We start from the raw sequence: 12,828 nt of genomic DNA on the forward strand, positions 1-12,828 counted from the left end.
AACCTAGTATAATGGGTATATCTACATCACACCAAGGCAGATTCATTGCATGGACATGATCTTCAAATGCTGAAATGACTACAGAGCATGACTGCTACCATCTTGTATACAGCAACATCACCCCTGCATCCCTGACCTAGCTCTAAGGAGAGCCTGATCCAACTCCATTAATTAGTGGAATATACCAACAGAGGAGACTGTAATACAAAAAAATTAATGATATCTGCTGGTGTAAAAAAAGCCTTAAGTTATGGCAAGCAGCAGAGAAAGGCAGGGTCTCAGGATGGAGGGAGAAGTGGTCTTAGGCATCAGTACTGAGTGAGGATGGAGGCAATCAGCAATGGTAGCCTGGGGGGAAATAGCAGAAGTATCTGCATGAGGAAAAAGATTGTGGAAATGCATGGATTGGCACACAGCAGCAGAGAGGACTAGAAATCTCCTAGAGAAGCAGAATTGAAAGCAGATGAGAAGCAGTGACCTAAGTAGGGGTAACAGTAATCTAGACTGTAACCAGCAAGGACCTGACTGTAGCCAATGGGCCTGGCAATGCATACTTAGCAAGTGTTAGGTGCTGTAACCGATGTGAACCCTTCTGCACATGGGGAGAAAAATGTGACTAAAATGAGTGAAGAGGGACTCCCTTAAGGAGCTAATTCATAAAAAAAAAAAAAAAAGACACGATCTTTCTGTTCATCCCCTGATCTGTTTTTCCTGTTGGGTCCCACTGACTATGAGGCTTGAAGCTCCCCTACCTTTCCTAAAATTTCCCCAGGCAGATCTAATGAGAGTGTCTCATGAGTGCAAGGGAATAGGACTCTGAACCCCAGGAGACATCTGCCATTTTCTCTTCCTCTCCTCGGCCCATTCTTTTTACTTAAGTCTGCTAGATGCCTCATGATGATCCCAGTGCCATCACTGAAAACTACCTCTCAATCCTGGGGTGCTCCCTGAGGCAATATTGCAGGAAAGTGAGGCCACGTTGGTGAAAAACAGATCCACGGAGCCACTTAATTCAGAATCATTTTAAAGAAGCATGGTCTTATGCTCCCCAGACCTCCTGGCGCTTGGATACGGCATCTGCTTTCTGCATTCCTGCTTTCAGCCCCCCTCCTTTGGCCTCAGAGGTGCAGAGCTTTGAGTCAGACATGGTGACTCCTTTTGACTCTCTGGCAATGCTTCCTTACCCAAACTCTCCTTGCTCTCATGTCAGCCATCCCCATCCTCCCCTAGTGTTCTGTAGTCAACGGCCTCCTTTGTCACATTCTCTGTGTTTCACTTTGAAGCTTTTACTCCATCTGTTTATTTACTCATCCCAGCAGGAAAACTGGGAATGGAAAAATCTGATCTGGTGCTCAGGATTATGCCTAATGATATTTCTAGCGCGTGAAGGGAAACAAAAAAATAAAGATCAGCCTTCATTTTCCCAAAACTCCTCCATGTGTATGTCCAAATCCTTATGTGTTGTTCGAGAAATGTGATAGACTTCTTTCTGACTCATTTACATTTGCTGTTAGTCATCAAACGAAGTCAGGAGAACTTTTGGAGCCTCTCCCTACGAACCAGGAAGTTGCATTTCCTTCCAGCCACAACCTTGAAAGGCTCAAGTTACAATTTAAAATCACCAGGATGCTGGGTATTTGGCCAGGTGCCTTCTCTTTGTCATTAGAACCCTCGGCCCTATGACAGAGACCAACAAGACAGCCCATGATCCCTGTAATGAGCATCATTCTGAGCCAGGTGCCACCAAAATAGGCACAGGTACTATTTCTACCAAACATTTAAAGAAGAATCATCACCGATGCTTCTCACACTCTTCCAAAAACTGAAGAGGGAGAAATGCTACAAGACTCATTTTACAAGGCCAGCATTACCTTGACATCAAAGTCAGATTAAAGGATACAACAAGGAAACTACAGAGCACTCTCCCTGATGAATACGGATGCAAAAATTCTTAGCAAAATATTAGCAAGTCAAATTCAGTAACATATTAAAAAGAGCACTTATCAGAGTGCTCCATCGGTTGGGCATCCGAATCTTGATGTCGGCTCAGGTCATGATCCTAGGATTGTGGGATCGAGCTCCACATCAGTCTCTGTGCCGAGCATGGAGCCTGCTTAATATTCTCTCTCTCCCTCTGCCCCTCTCCCCTGCTTGCTCTCTCTCTCTGTCTCTCCAAAATAAAATACAAAAAAAAAAAAAAAAAAGGCACTCATCATGACCAAGTGGGATTGATCCCTAGGATGCAGAGATGGTCCAACATATGCAATTAAATAAATGTGATACGCCACATTTATGGAAAGATAAAAACCCTATGATCATCTGAATAGATGCAGAAATGCATTTGAAAAAGTGCAAGATCCTTTCATGATAAAAATGCTCAACAAACTAGATATAGAAGAAACATACCTCAACACAATAAAGGCCATCTATGGCAAACCCACAGCCATCATACTCAATGGTGAGAGGTTGAAAGCTTTTCCTCTAAAATCAGGAACAAGACAAGGGTACCCACTATCACCACTTCTATTCAACATAGTACTAGAAGTCCTAGCTAGAGCAGTTAGGCAATGAAAAAAAATAAAAGGCATCCAAATTGAAAAGGAAGAAGAGGGGCACCTGGGTGGTTCAGTCTGTTAAGCGTCCAACTTTGGCTCAGGTCATGATCTCACAGTTCACAAGTTTAAGCCCTACATTGGGCTCTGTGATGACAACTCAGAGCCTGGAGCCTGCTTCAGATTCTCTGTCTCCCTCTCTCTCTGCCCTCCCCCACTTGTACTCTGTCTTTGTCTCTCTCTGTCTCTGTCTCTCTCTCAAAAATAAATAAAACACTTTTAAAATTTAAAAAAAGAAAAGGAAGAAGTAAAATTAACTGTCTGTAGATGACAGGATCTTCCATAGTGAAAATCCTAGACTCCACCAAAAAACCATTAGAACTAATCAACAAGTCCAGTAAAGTTGCAGCATACAAATCAACATATAGAAATCAGATGTGTTTTTATACACTAACAACAAAACATCTGAGAAAGAAAAGAAAATCCTCCCATTTACAATGACATCAAAAATAATAAAACACTTAGCAATAAGTTTCACTGAGAAAGTAAAAGATCTGAACGCTGAAAACCAAAAGAAAAGATTTTGATGAAAGAAATTTAAGACAAAAATGAAAAGATATCCTATTTCATGAATCAGAAGAATTAACATTGTTAAAATGTCCATATCACTCAAAGTAAGCTACAGATTCAATGCAACACCTATTAACATTCCCATGGCATTTTTCACAGAAATAGAACAAACAATCCTAAAATTTGTATGGGATCACAAAAGATCATGAACAGCCAAAGCAATCGTGAGAAAGAACAACGAAGCTGGAGACATCACATTTCCTGATTTCAAACTATATTACAAAGCTATAAAATTCAAAATAGTATGAAATTGGCATAAAAACAGACACAGACCAATGGACTCAAGAGCCCAGAAATAAACTCCCATGTACACAGTCAATTAATTTACTACAAAGAAGCCAAGAATACACAATGGGGGAAGAACAGTCTTTTCAATAAATGGTACTGGGAAAACTGGATAACCATACAAAAGAATGAAACTGGACCCCTACCTTATACAACATACAAAAAGCAACTCAAAATTGATTAAAGTCCTAAACATAAGACCTGAAAAAAAACATAAGCAGTAAGCTCTTTGACATCAGTCTTGGTGATGTCTTTTTGGATATATGTCACCAAAAGCACAAGCAAAAAAAATGATCAAAAATAAACCAATGGGATTACATCAAACTAAAAGGCTTCTGCACAACAAAGGAAGCCATCAACAAAATGAAAAGGCTTCCTATGAAATGGGAGAAAATATTCTCAAATCATGTATCTGAGAAGGGGTTAATATCCAAAATATATAAAGAGCTCATACAACTCAAGAACAAAAGACAAACAATTCCATTTAAAAAAAATGGGCAATGGGTCTGAACATTTTCCTAAAGAAGACATATAGATGGCAAACAGGTACATGAAGAGGTGCTCAACATCACTAACCATCAGGGAAATGCAAATCAAAATCACAATGAGGTATTACCTCATACCTATTAGAATCACTATCCAAAAAAAGATGAGAGTTAATAAGTGTTGGCAAGGATGTGGAGAAAAGAAAACCCTTGTGCACTGTTGGTGGGAACGTAAATTGGTTCAGCCACTATGGAAAACAGAATGGAAGGTTCTCAAGAAACTAAAAATAGGGGCGCCTGGGTGGCGCAGTCGGTTGAGCGTCCGACTTCAGCCAGGTCACGATCTCGCGGTCCGTGAGTTCGAGCCCCGCGTCGGGCTCTGGGCTGATGGCTCAGAGCCTGGAGCCTGTTTCCGATTCTGTGTCTCCCTCTCTCTCTGCCCCTCCCCCGTTCATGCTCTGTCTCTCTCTGTCCCAAAAATAAATAAAAACGTTGGAAAAAAAAAAAAAGAAATTAAAAATAGAGGTAACATGTGATCTGGCAACTCCACTACTGGGTATCCATCCAAAGGAAAAAAACCAGGACATGGAAGAGGTATCTGCATTCTCGTAGTTGTCGCACCATTATTCACAGTATATCGAAACAGTAGATAGCAGTTACAAGATATGGAAGCAACCTAAGCTTCTGTCAACAAATGGATAAGGAACATATATACATATATATAATATCTTATCATATATCTTCTAGTATCTCATATACATATATACATACGATGGGATACTATGCAGCCATGATAAAGAAGGAAATCTGGCTATTTGTGACAACATGAATGTAACTTGAGGGCATTATGCTAAGTGATGGAAGTCACAGAAAGACAGATCTATATCACTAATATGTGGAATCTGAAAAAGTCTAACTCATAGAAACAGAGAATACAGTGGTAGTTACTCCATGCTGGGTGGTGGAGGGAAACAGATGTTGGTCAAAGGGTACACACTTCCAGTTATGAGATGAATAAGTTCTGGGAATCTTTGTACATATGGTGATTATAGTTAATAATACTGTATTATACTGAAAGTTGCTATGAGAATAGATCTTAAATGTCCTCACCACAAAAAAGAAATGGTAATTATGTGACAGAATGGAGGTGTTAGCTAATGCTAAGATGGTAATCATTTTGCATTATGTAAGTATATACCTTAAACTTAACATCATATGTCAATTATATCTCCGTAAAGCTGGCAAAAAAATAGACCCAGGGGTGCAGGGGAGGAAAAGCTTGTATTTTCCATTCTCAGTGGCATCAACAGGTCCCTCCTGTAAGACTGAGGTTCTGAGTTCTGTCTATCTTTAGCCAGCCTGAGAGTATAGGAATGAGTCTGTGTTCCCATGCCTCCTCTAATATAAGCCACTCATTCTAATCCCCACCATTTGCAATGCCCCTTCTTTGGACTGACCTCAGGGTCTGGGGTTTCCAGTCACTCAATTTAAAACTCAAATAAATATATGTAGCATATCCAAAAATAGGCATAGGGAGAATTACGATGTGATAGTATTGGAGTTCCCCACGTCCACAACGGACCACATTATTTTTCGACTCTGTATTTTAGGAGTTGATGTTTCACACTATTACCGAAAAAAAAAAAAAAAAGGAAGTTTGAAATATTTTCACAATGGATATAGCTAACTGAATGTACTAACTACCATGGATCATGGTCTCTCTCATGTCTTATAGTCACATTCCCGTGTCCCTGCAATGTTCTTCCCAATAAAGAGACACATGGTGGTGAGTAGGGGCGCATGACCACCTCTATCACTCAGTGCTTCATCCAGGATAGGTAGAGTGCTCTTACCAACAAAATAGACATTGCGCCCTCGTGCTTGGTGGTGGCTATCTGGTTTCAAACTGATTAAAGGTGTTTGTTTTTGTTTGAAATGAAAGGGAAAAGAATATACGAGTAACAGCCAGTAGCCACACTAAATTGCTACCAGCTGTCCTGCAGTTAGGCCTAAGGGGCGAGCATTCTTTTTACAATTGGGCAGCTTTCTCATATTAAAGTTTACTGTGTGTTTTAGAAGACAGCCAAAATTTTACTGACTTTTCCAGATAAATTTAAGGATACTGAACATATTGACGACTGTTGGAAATTTTGGGAATTTAAAAAAATCTAGTTTTGAAATCAAAGCACTTATTTATAATTACAACGTTCTTGGAATCCCCGCCTGCTCCCCACCCTCCCCCCAAAACAAAATGTGACTGGGGGAATATCTGTTAGAAACACATGGAAGGTCCTCTGATTCTCTTAATATTCTCAAGACAACCAAGCATCCTTAAATGAGTTTCATTTTTCTTTCCTTGCTTGTCCACAAAATAGAAGCCTATCTAAGCTGAGTACCTCCTCCCAAGTACTATGGCTGGGTTCTCTTTGGCACTGACTGGCACATCTTCACGGTATTGAATCCTCCTTTTATATCTCAAATTGAGGGCTCTTTCATATACATAACCTTGGCCTCTGGTATTTCAACAGGTTTCTCTGCTCAGCTGCTATTAGAACCTGCCTTTACCCCTCCAAATTATATCCCATTTTCTCTAGAAGAATTTCCTGATGTCTCCTTTCCTCTTTTCTATCTGCCCAGTGGCAGAGTGGTCTTGTGGTTTGGGTCCCGTGGGTGCTTTATATAGGCTGGTCTGTCATCTTCAGGCTTGATACAAAGTCCCTTGGTGGCTAGGAATTTAAAGCTGCCTGGGCTGATAATGGCTGAGGTGGACCCAGCCTGAAAAGGATAGTTCCTGGAGACCCTGTTTGCTCTTCATCTCCTCCAAATATGCCTGTTAATGCAGTGTCTGGCATCCTAACTGAAGAGAACTTTCCAGAAACTTAGGAATTAGAGATATCAAAGCTATTTCTTGCAAATCTTAAGATTACAGTGTACTAACTTTTGTTTCTTTTCCCCTTTAATGTGATTTCCTGTGGGGCCTTCCTTTCCTGTTAATAGAATGGAGGTAAGATATCTCTGTCACATCATGTTTTGTTGTGATTTTTTGTTTGCCATTTATTGCTATTTGCCAAATACTGTAATCTTTCAGAAACCTTCTAATGAAGATAGGTAAAGTCTATTGAATACTTACTATGTATGCATCAGACACTGTGCTAAGAACTTTACATGCATTATTCAAATTTATCCTGGGGCACATGGGTGGCTCAGTTGGTTGAGCGTCTGATCTCAGCTCAGAGCATGATCTCACAGCTCATGGGTTCAACCCCTGCATCGAGCTCTGTGCTGACAGCTCAGAGCCTGAAGCCTGCTTCGGATTCTGTGTCCCCCTCTCTCTGCCTCTCTCCCATCACACTCTGTCTCTGTCTCTCAAAAATAAAATAAACATTAAAAAAATTAAATTTATCCTCAGGACTTCCCTATGAAATAGGTACTATTATTACTCCTAGCGTACAGAATAGGAACTAAGAGAGTTTCTTTGAACTGGAGAGTTCCAGTGACTTACACAAATAGTAAGTGACAGGCTTGGAAATTGAACCCAGAACAGACTTCCCAATTTCCACTCATAGTTTTATCCTGTAGATAAGAAAGTATCACCTTATAATACAATATTTTGCAACTTACAGTGTTTTATTTTCAGTAAAATTGATGGATTTTCATAAAACTCTGAAGTGTCATAACTTTTCATCTAATTTTACAAGCAGCAAAACTGAAATTCAGAATTATCAATTAATAATACTGATAATTATAATACATGTGTTGTGGTGACATTTATGATCACCACTTTTTTTTTTCATATTAACATTTCAGTGACTTTATAGGCCAAGACCTCTGAGTATTCCTATTCTTTAACAGAAGGAACCTGATACACTAGGAGCTGTCCAGACCACACAGCTGGCCAACTATAAAGCTGTCAATCTGAGCTCAGGTAGACAGACTCAAGAACTTAGACTGGTAACTACTCTACTAACCCAGATAGCACAGTTACTGAGCAGGACCTAGAACTCCAACCACTGACTCTAATTCCATGGAATAAAATAAGTCATTGCATTAGAAAACTTGGTTAGTTCTCAATCTTGTGCCAATTCATGCAGTTTTGATGCATTCATTGCCTTATCACAGTTCTAAGAGATAGTCCTGTCCCCAAGGATTCTACAGTGAAACTGAGTATCTACTGAACAGATATACAACATAAATGTGGTAAAAGTTAAATTAAAACACGGGCTACCAAGAAAAGAGATGCCATCTTTCCTTCACATGCCATTCATTCCTCCTGTCCTTCCTATGCATTTTTATTTATTTATTTTTAATGTTTATTTATTTTTGAGAGAGAGAGACAGAGCACGAGCAGGGGAGGGGCAGAGAGAGAGGGAAACAGAGGATCTGAAGCAGGCTCCAGGCTCTGAGCTGTCAGCCCAGAGCCCGACACGGGGCTGAAACACACGAACGGTGAGATCATGACTTAAGCCGAAATCAAACACTCAACCAACTGAGCCACCCAGGTGTCCCTTCCTATACATTTTTAAACCACTCACTCTATTTCTGACATTATATTGGAATGCAGAAAAACAAAACAACTTGCATGTATTCACTGCCCCCAAGGAATTTACATTTTACTAGGGGTGTACGTGCACACACAAAGATTAATTACAAGACAACACAATAATGGAAGCATGAACAAATTCCAAGGACTCAAGGACGGAAATAAATCATTCAAATACAAGTAAATGCAAATGAAAAAGTTAAAGCTAAAGAAAAAGTCCATACTATTTTTCACCTGTGGTAACGTAAGCACTCTCGAACTGCTGGTAGAGGGAAGACTGCTGTAACCTGCCTAGAGAGCATTTGGCAGCTTTTATTAAGAACCTTAAGACGGCTGTAGCTATTGATTGGATAAACCCACTTTTAGCAATCTATTTTAAGAAGATAATAAGTGTATGAGCAACAAAATTGAAAACGGTATTATATTTATTAGTGAAATTTATGAGTAATGTCAGTATCTACCAATAAGGGAAACTGTTGTGATTAAAAACCATGCTTTTGAAAAACTATAATAGAACAGGTAAATGTTTATAATATCAGGCTAAGTAAAAATGCAGGATATAGGAGTGCCTGGGCAGCTCAATCTACTGAGCGTCGGACTCTTGATTTCGGCTCAGGTCATGACCTCATGGTTGGTGAGATCAAGCCCCACATCGGCTGTCAGCATGGAGCCTGCTTGCGATTCTCTCTCCCTCTCTCTCTGCCCCATGCACATGCGTGCACCCTCTCTCTCTCTCAAAATAAATTTTTTAAAATGCAGGATACAAAAGTATATTTACAGGATGATTCTAAATATACTTACACTGTATATACAACTATATATTATGTACATACACTATATACAGTATATGTAACACTATATATGCTTATGTATTTACTGATTATAACTGATATATGTACAAATATGTAAAATATACAGTGTTTATATATTTGGCTAATATAACTAATTTTCAAATTTTTAATTAAAAACTTTTTCTTCTTTACATCATCATTCCTTACATCTTTATTTTACACAAAAACTAGGCATGAATTTCAGTCCGGAGAACTACAAGAGGTGTTTTTCAGAGGACATCATGTCCTTCTTGAGGACACTGGATATGGCATTTCAGCAAAAGGACATTTGATCTATGTCACAGAGCAGGGGTTGGCAAATGTCTTCCATAAAGGCCCAGATATTAAATATATTTGGCTTTGTGGCCACACAGTCTCTATTGCAACTGCTCAGCTCTGCTGCTGCAGGGTAAAAAGCGCCGTGGGTGACTCATAAATGGTTGAACATGGCTCTGTTCCCAAAAAATGCTACTTATGGATACTGCAATTTGAATTTCATGTAATTTTCACTTCTTTTGATTTTTTTCACTTAAAAATGTCAACACCATTCTTAGCTCACAGGCAGTATAAAAACAGGCAGTAGGCAGAATTTGATCTGTGGATTCTATTTGCTGACCCCCACCTTAGAGAATCAATGATATACAAAGATACTAGGCAGGAAAGAATAAAAAATATTCCAGTTTGCTTTGGACAGTGGAAGGGGTGTTGAACCCGCCATCACACTTGTTAGGAAAGTGCAGTTGCTACATAAGGGAACACTTGCAGGGCAGTTCTGCCTTATCCACAAGTGATACGTTCCAAGACCCCCCCCCCACCCAGTTGACGCCTGAAACACAGAAAGGCCTGAACCCTACATATACTATGGTTTTTTCCTGTATATACACACCTGTGGTAAAGTTTAATTTCTAAATTAGGCGTAGTAAGAGATTAACAACGGTAATCACATGACAGAACAATGATAACGATATACTGTAATGAAAGTTGTGAACGTGGCCTCTCAGACTATCTTATTTGCCGCACTCACCTGTCCTGTGATGCTGCGAGAGGACAAAATGCTTAGGAGGGGAGGCAAAAAGAGGTGAGTGACGCAGGTGTGAAAGTGTGGTGTGACCTGTGACCTTCTGCTGCTGCGTCAGCAGGAGCATCTGCCTCTGGCCCTTGGCTGACCGCAGGTATGAAACCAGGACAAGCAAAACCTCGGATAAGGAGGAAAACGCTGCCCCAGAGGAGAGCTCTCAGCCGTGCCCCGCCCAGGGAGGGTGGAGAAACGTGCGAGAGTTTCCACTGGAGGAGCGGGGCTGCCTTAACCCAAACTAGACTCAGCTGGCCCTCTGGAGGTGCCCCCGGGGCAAAGTAATGTGTGTTCAAAGGGAGAAGAGGTCTCCTTCGTAGAAACTGCAAGATCACATTTAAAAGTGCTCTATCCAGGGGCGCCTGGGTGGCGCAGTCGGTTAAGCGTCCGACTTCAGCCAGGTCACGATCTCGCGGTCCGTGAGTTCGAGCCCCGCGTCGGGCTCTGGGCTGATGGCTCAGAGCCTGGAGCCTGTTTCCGATTCTGTGTCTCCCTCTCTCTCTGCCCCTCCCCCGTTCATGCTCTGTCTCTCTCTCTGTCCCAAAAATAAACGTTGAAAAAAAAATTAAAAAAAAAAATATTTAAAAGTGCTCTATCCATTCCTTGATTTCTCTTCCTGTTGCTTCATTGTTGGTGAACAGGTAAGGGCATTAAGGAAGCTACTCCTGAAATCATTGCTGCACTATATGCTAATTTGGATGCAAATTTTAAAAAGTAAAATAAAAAAAAAAATGCCCTACTGGATGTGATTCCTCTCTGTTAAAGCGGAGAGAAATAAGAACAAAAGGTGTAGTGAGGCTCCTTTAAGTGTTCAGTTTGACCAAGCAGAGTTGTGTGTTTTAAGTTAAAGGAGGGACCTGAGATCATATATCCATTGCTGTCTCTGAAAAGAAAAAACTTTACAGAAAGGGAGGTCAGCCAGGTTTCATTTGTCAAGAGGCAAGAGAGGGACTGGCACCACGTGCAACGTGAACCAGCATTTTTGGAGCTTGTCCGGCAGACCATTCCAAAATAACCAGCATTCTGTGAACAGATCCCTGTGACCTCTGCCCCACTGTTCGTAGGACAGACAGGACCCGCTGCTTTCGGGGTTGCTCCATTTGTAGTCCCCAGAGCTGTGAGCAGGGAAACACAACTTCAGTTGAACAGGGAGGGGTCTCGTCATTTGCAAAAGAGAGCGGAAGATACCCGTGGAGATTTTTTGCATTCATCTCGTCCCCCAGTTTTTGCCGTGAGCTCCTGTTAAAACGTTTAAGTGATAGGGTTAGGAGGATGAGGAACAATGGCCCCACGTGCCTCCGGCTCTTGCCTCTAAAATTTGATCACCACAAAAAACTACAGGTTTATGAGTCTGCAAAAGAGAGAGGAAAAAGAAAAGTTGTTTAAACTCTGAAACTCTGGGCAGTCTCTGTATATGTGTATGTGTATATATTATTATACATAACACATATGTATTTGGTCCTGTATATCCTTGACCTTGTACAGCTAATCCTAGCATAGATGTATTTCCAAAGCTAAGCCTTTAATGCCCCTAGGAACATCACAGAGGCACAGATAATTAGTAAGAACCATATATGTTGTATTGTATGGTTTTTTTTCCCAGCAGGCAAAGGGTTTTCACAGGTTACTTCTCTGCAGGCTGGTAGAAAGAACCAAAATGACAACCAAGATCTCATTTCTATCCAATACGTATTCTGCTGTTTTTTCTTTTTTCTTTCACATTATGTAACTAATAAATAAATGAGGACTCAATACTATCGGGCCAACTGAGGTTGTTTCAAAGACTTTTCTTGGCTTTTATTAAGACAGCCAGCAGAAATACACACAAAGAGATTGCTTATTAATTGCCAGTAGTCCTCATTTCTGAGGCTATTTTTATTAATTTTTCTTTTGTATACCTTTTATGTTTGTTTGGTTTTTTTGCTTATATAGTTAAAGGAAAAAGCATGAATTTTTTAATTCAAAAACTACCTATGGAAAAATAAAGAGAGTCATTCAATGGTTAATACGTCATGGCAGAACCTGGATGAATAATGCTCAGCCAAGAAACACTAGGGGAAATATCTAACTTTTACATGACACGGTTTTTGTTTTAAATGAAAAGAATCCCGCCTGCTTTTATCTATCCCCCAAGGTATTATACCAAGGTATTATATTAATATGTGACACCATTTGGTAAACCAGTTTGAAGTATTTCTGGGTATTAGGTATTATTCTTCAGTTTCTTAGAGCCCAGCATCTTTGCTTCTCTTGAACTTTCTTAGTGTTACCATAGGCCAAGTTTCCTTGGGTGTTAGCTCAGCCTTATCCGGCCCAAGTTTTCATGAGAGTTTTCTGTTTTCTTATTCAAGGCCTTCATTTAAAAATATTTTTTAGGGGCGCCTGGGTGGCTCAGTCGGTTAAGCGGCCGACTTCAGCTCAGGTCATGATCTCG

General features: G+C 40.4%; 1 protein-coding gene and 1 long non-coding RNA gene across 4 annotated transcripts in view; one reads left to right on the forward strand and one right to left on the reverse strand.

Annotated features, from left to right (window-relative positions):
• The window catches only part of LOC121034827 (uncharacterized), a 96,120-nt gene that overhangs the window by 71,137 nt on the left and 12,155 nt on the right, over positions 1 to 12,828 (reverse strand). The window lies entirely within an intron of this gene.
• MUSK (muscle associated receptor tyrosine kinase) overlaps positions 1 to 12,828 on the forward strand; it is a 93,355-nt gene that overhangs the window by 63,058 nt on the left and 17,469 nt on the right. For all 3 annotated transcript variants that reach the window (XM_040481948.1, XM_040481946.1, XM_040481947.1), the window contains one exon: positions 5,093 to 5,099. In XM_040481948.1, the coding sequence (XP_040337882.1) occupies positions 5,093 to 5,099 (7 nt within the window). The remainder of the gene's footprint in view (positions 1 to 5,092; positions 5,100 to 12,828) is intronic.

Source organism: Herpailurus yagouaroundi, unplaced genomic scaffold, assembly GCF_014898765.1.
Source record: "Herpailurus yagouaroundi ecotype Mexico unplaced genomic scaffold, PumYag 160, whole genome shotgun sequence".
Classification (NCBI taxonomy): Eukaryota; Metazoa; Chordata; class Mammalia; order Carnivora; family Felidae; genus Herpailurus; species Herpailurus yagouaroundi.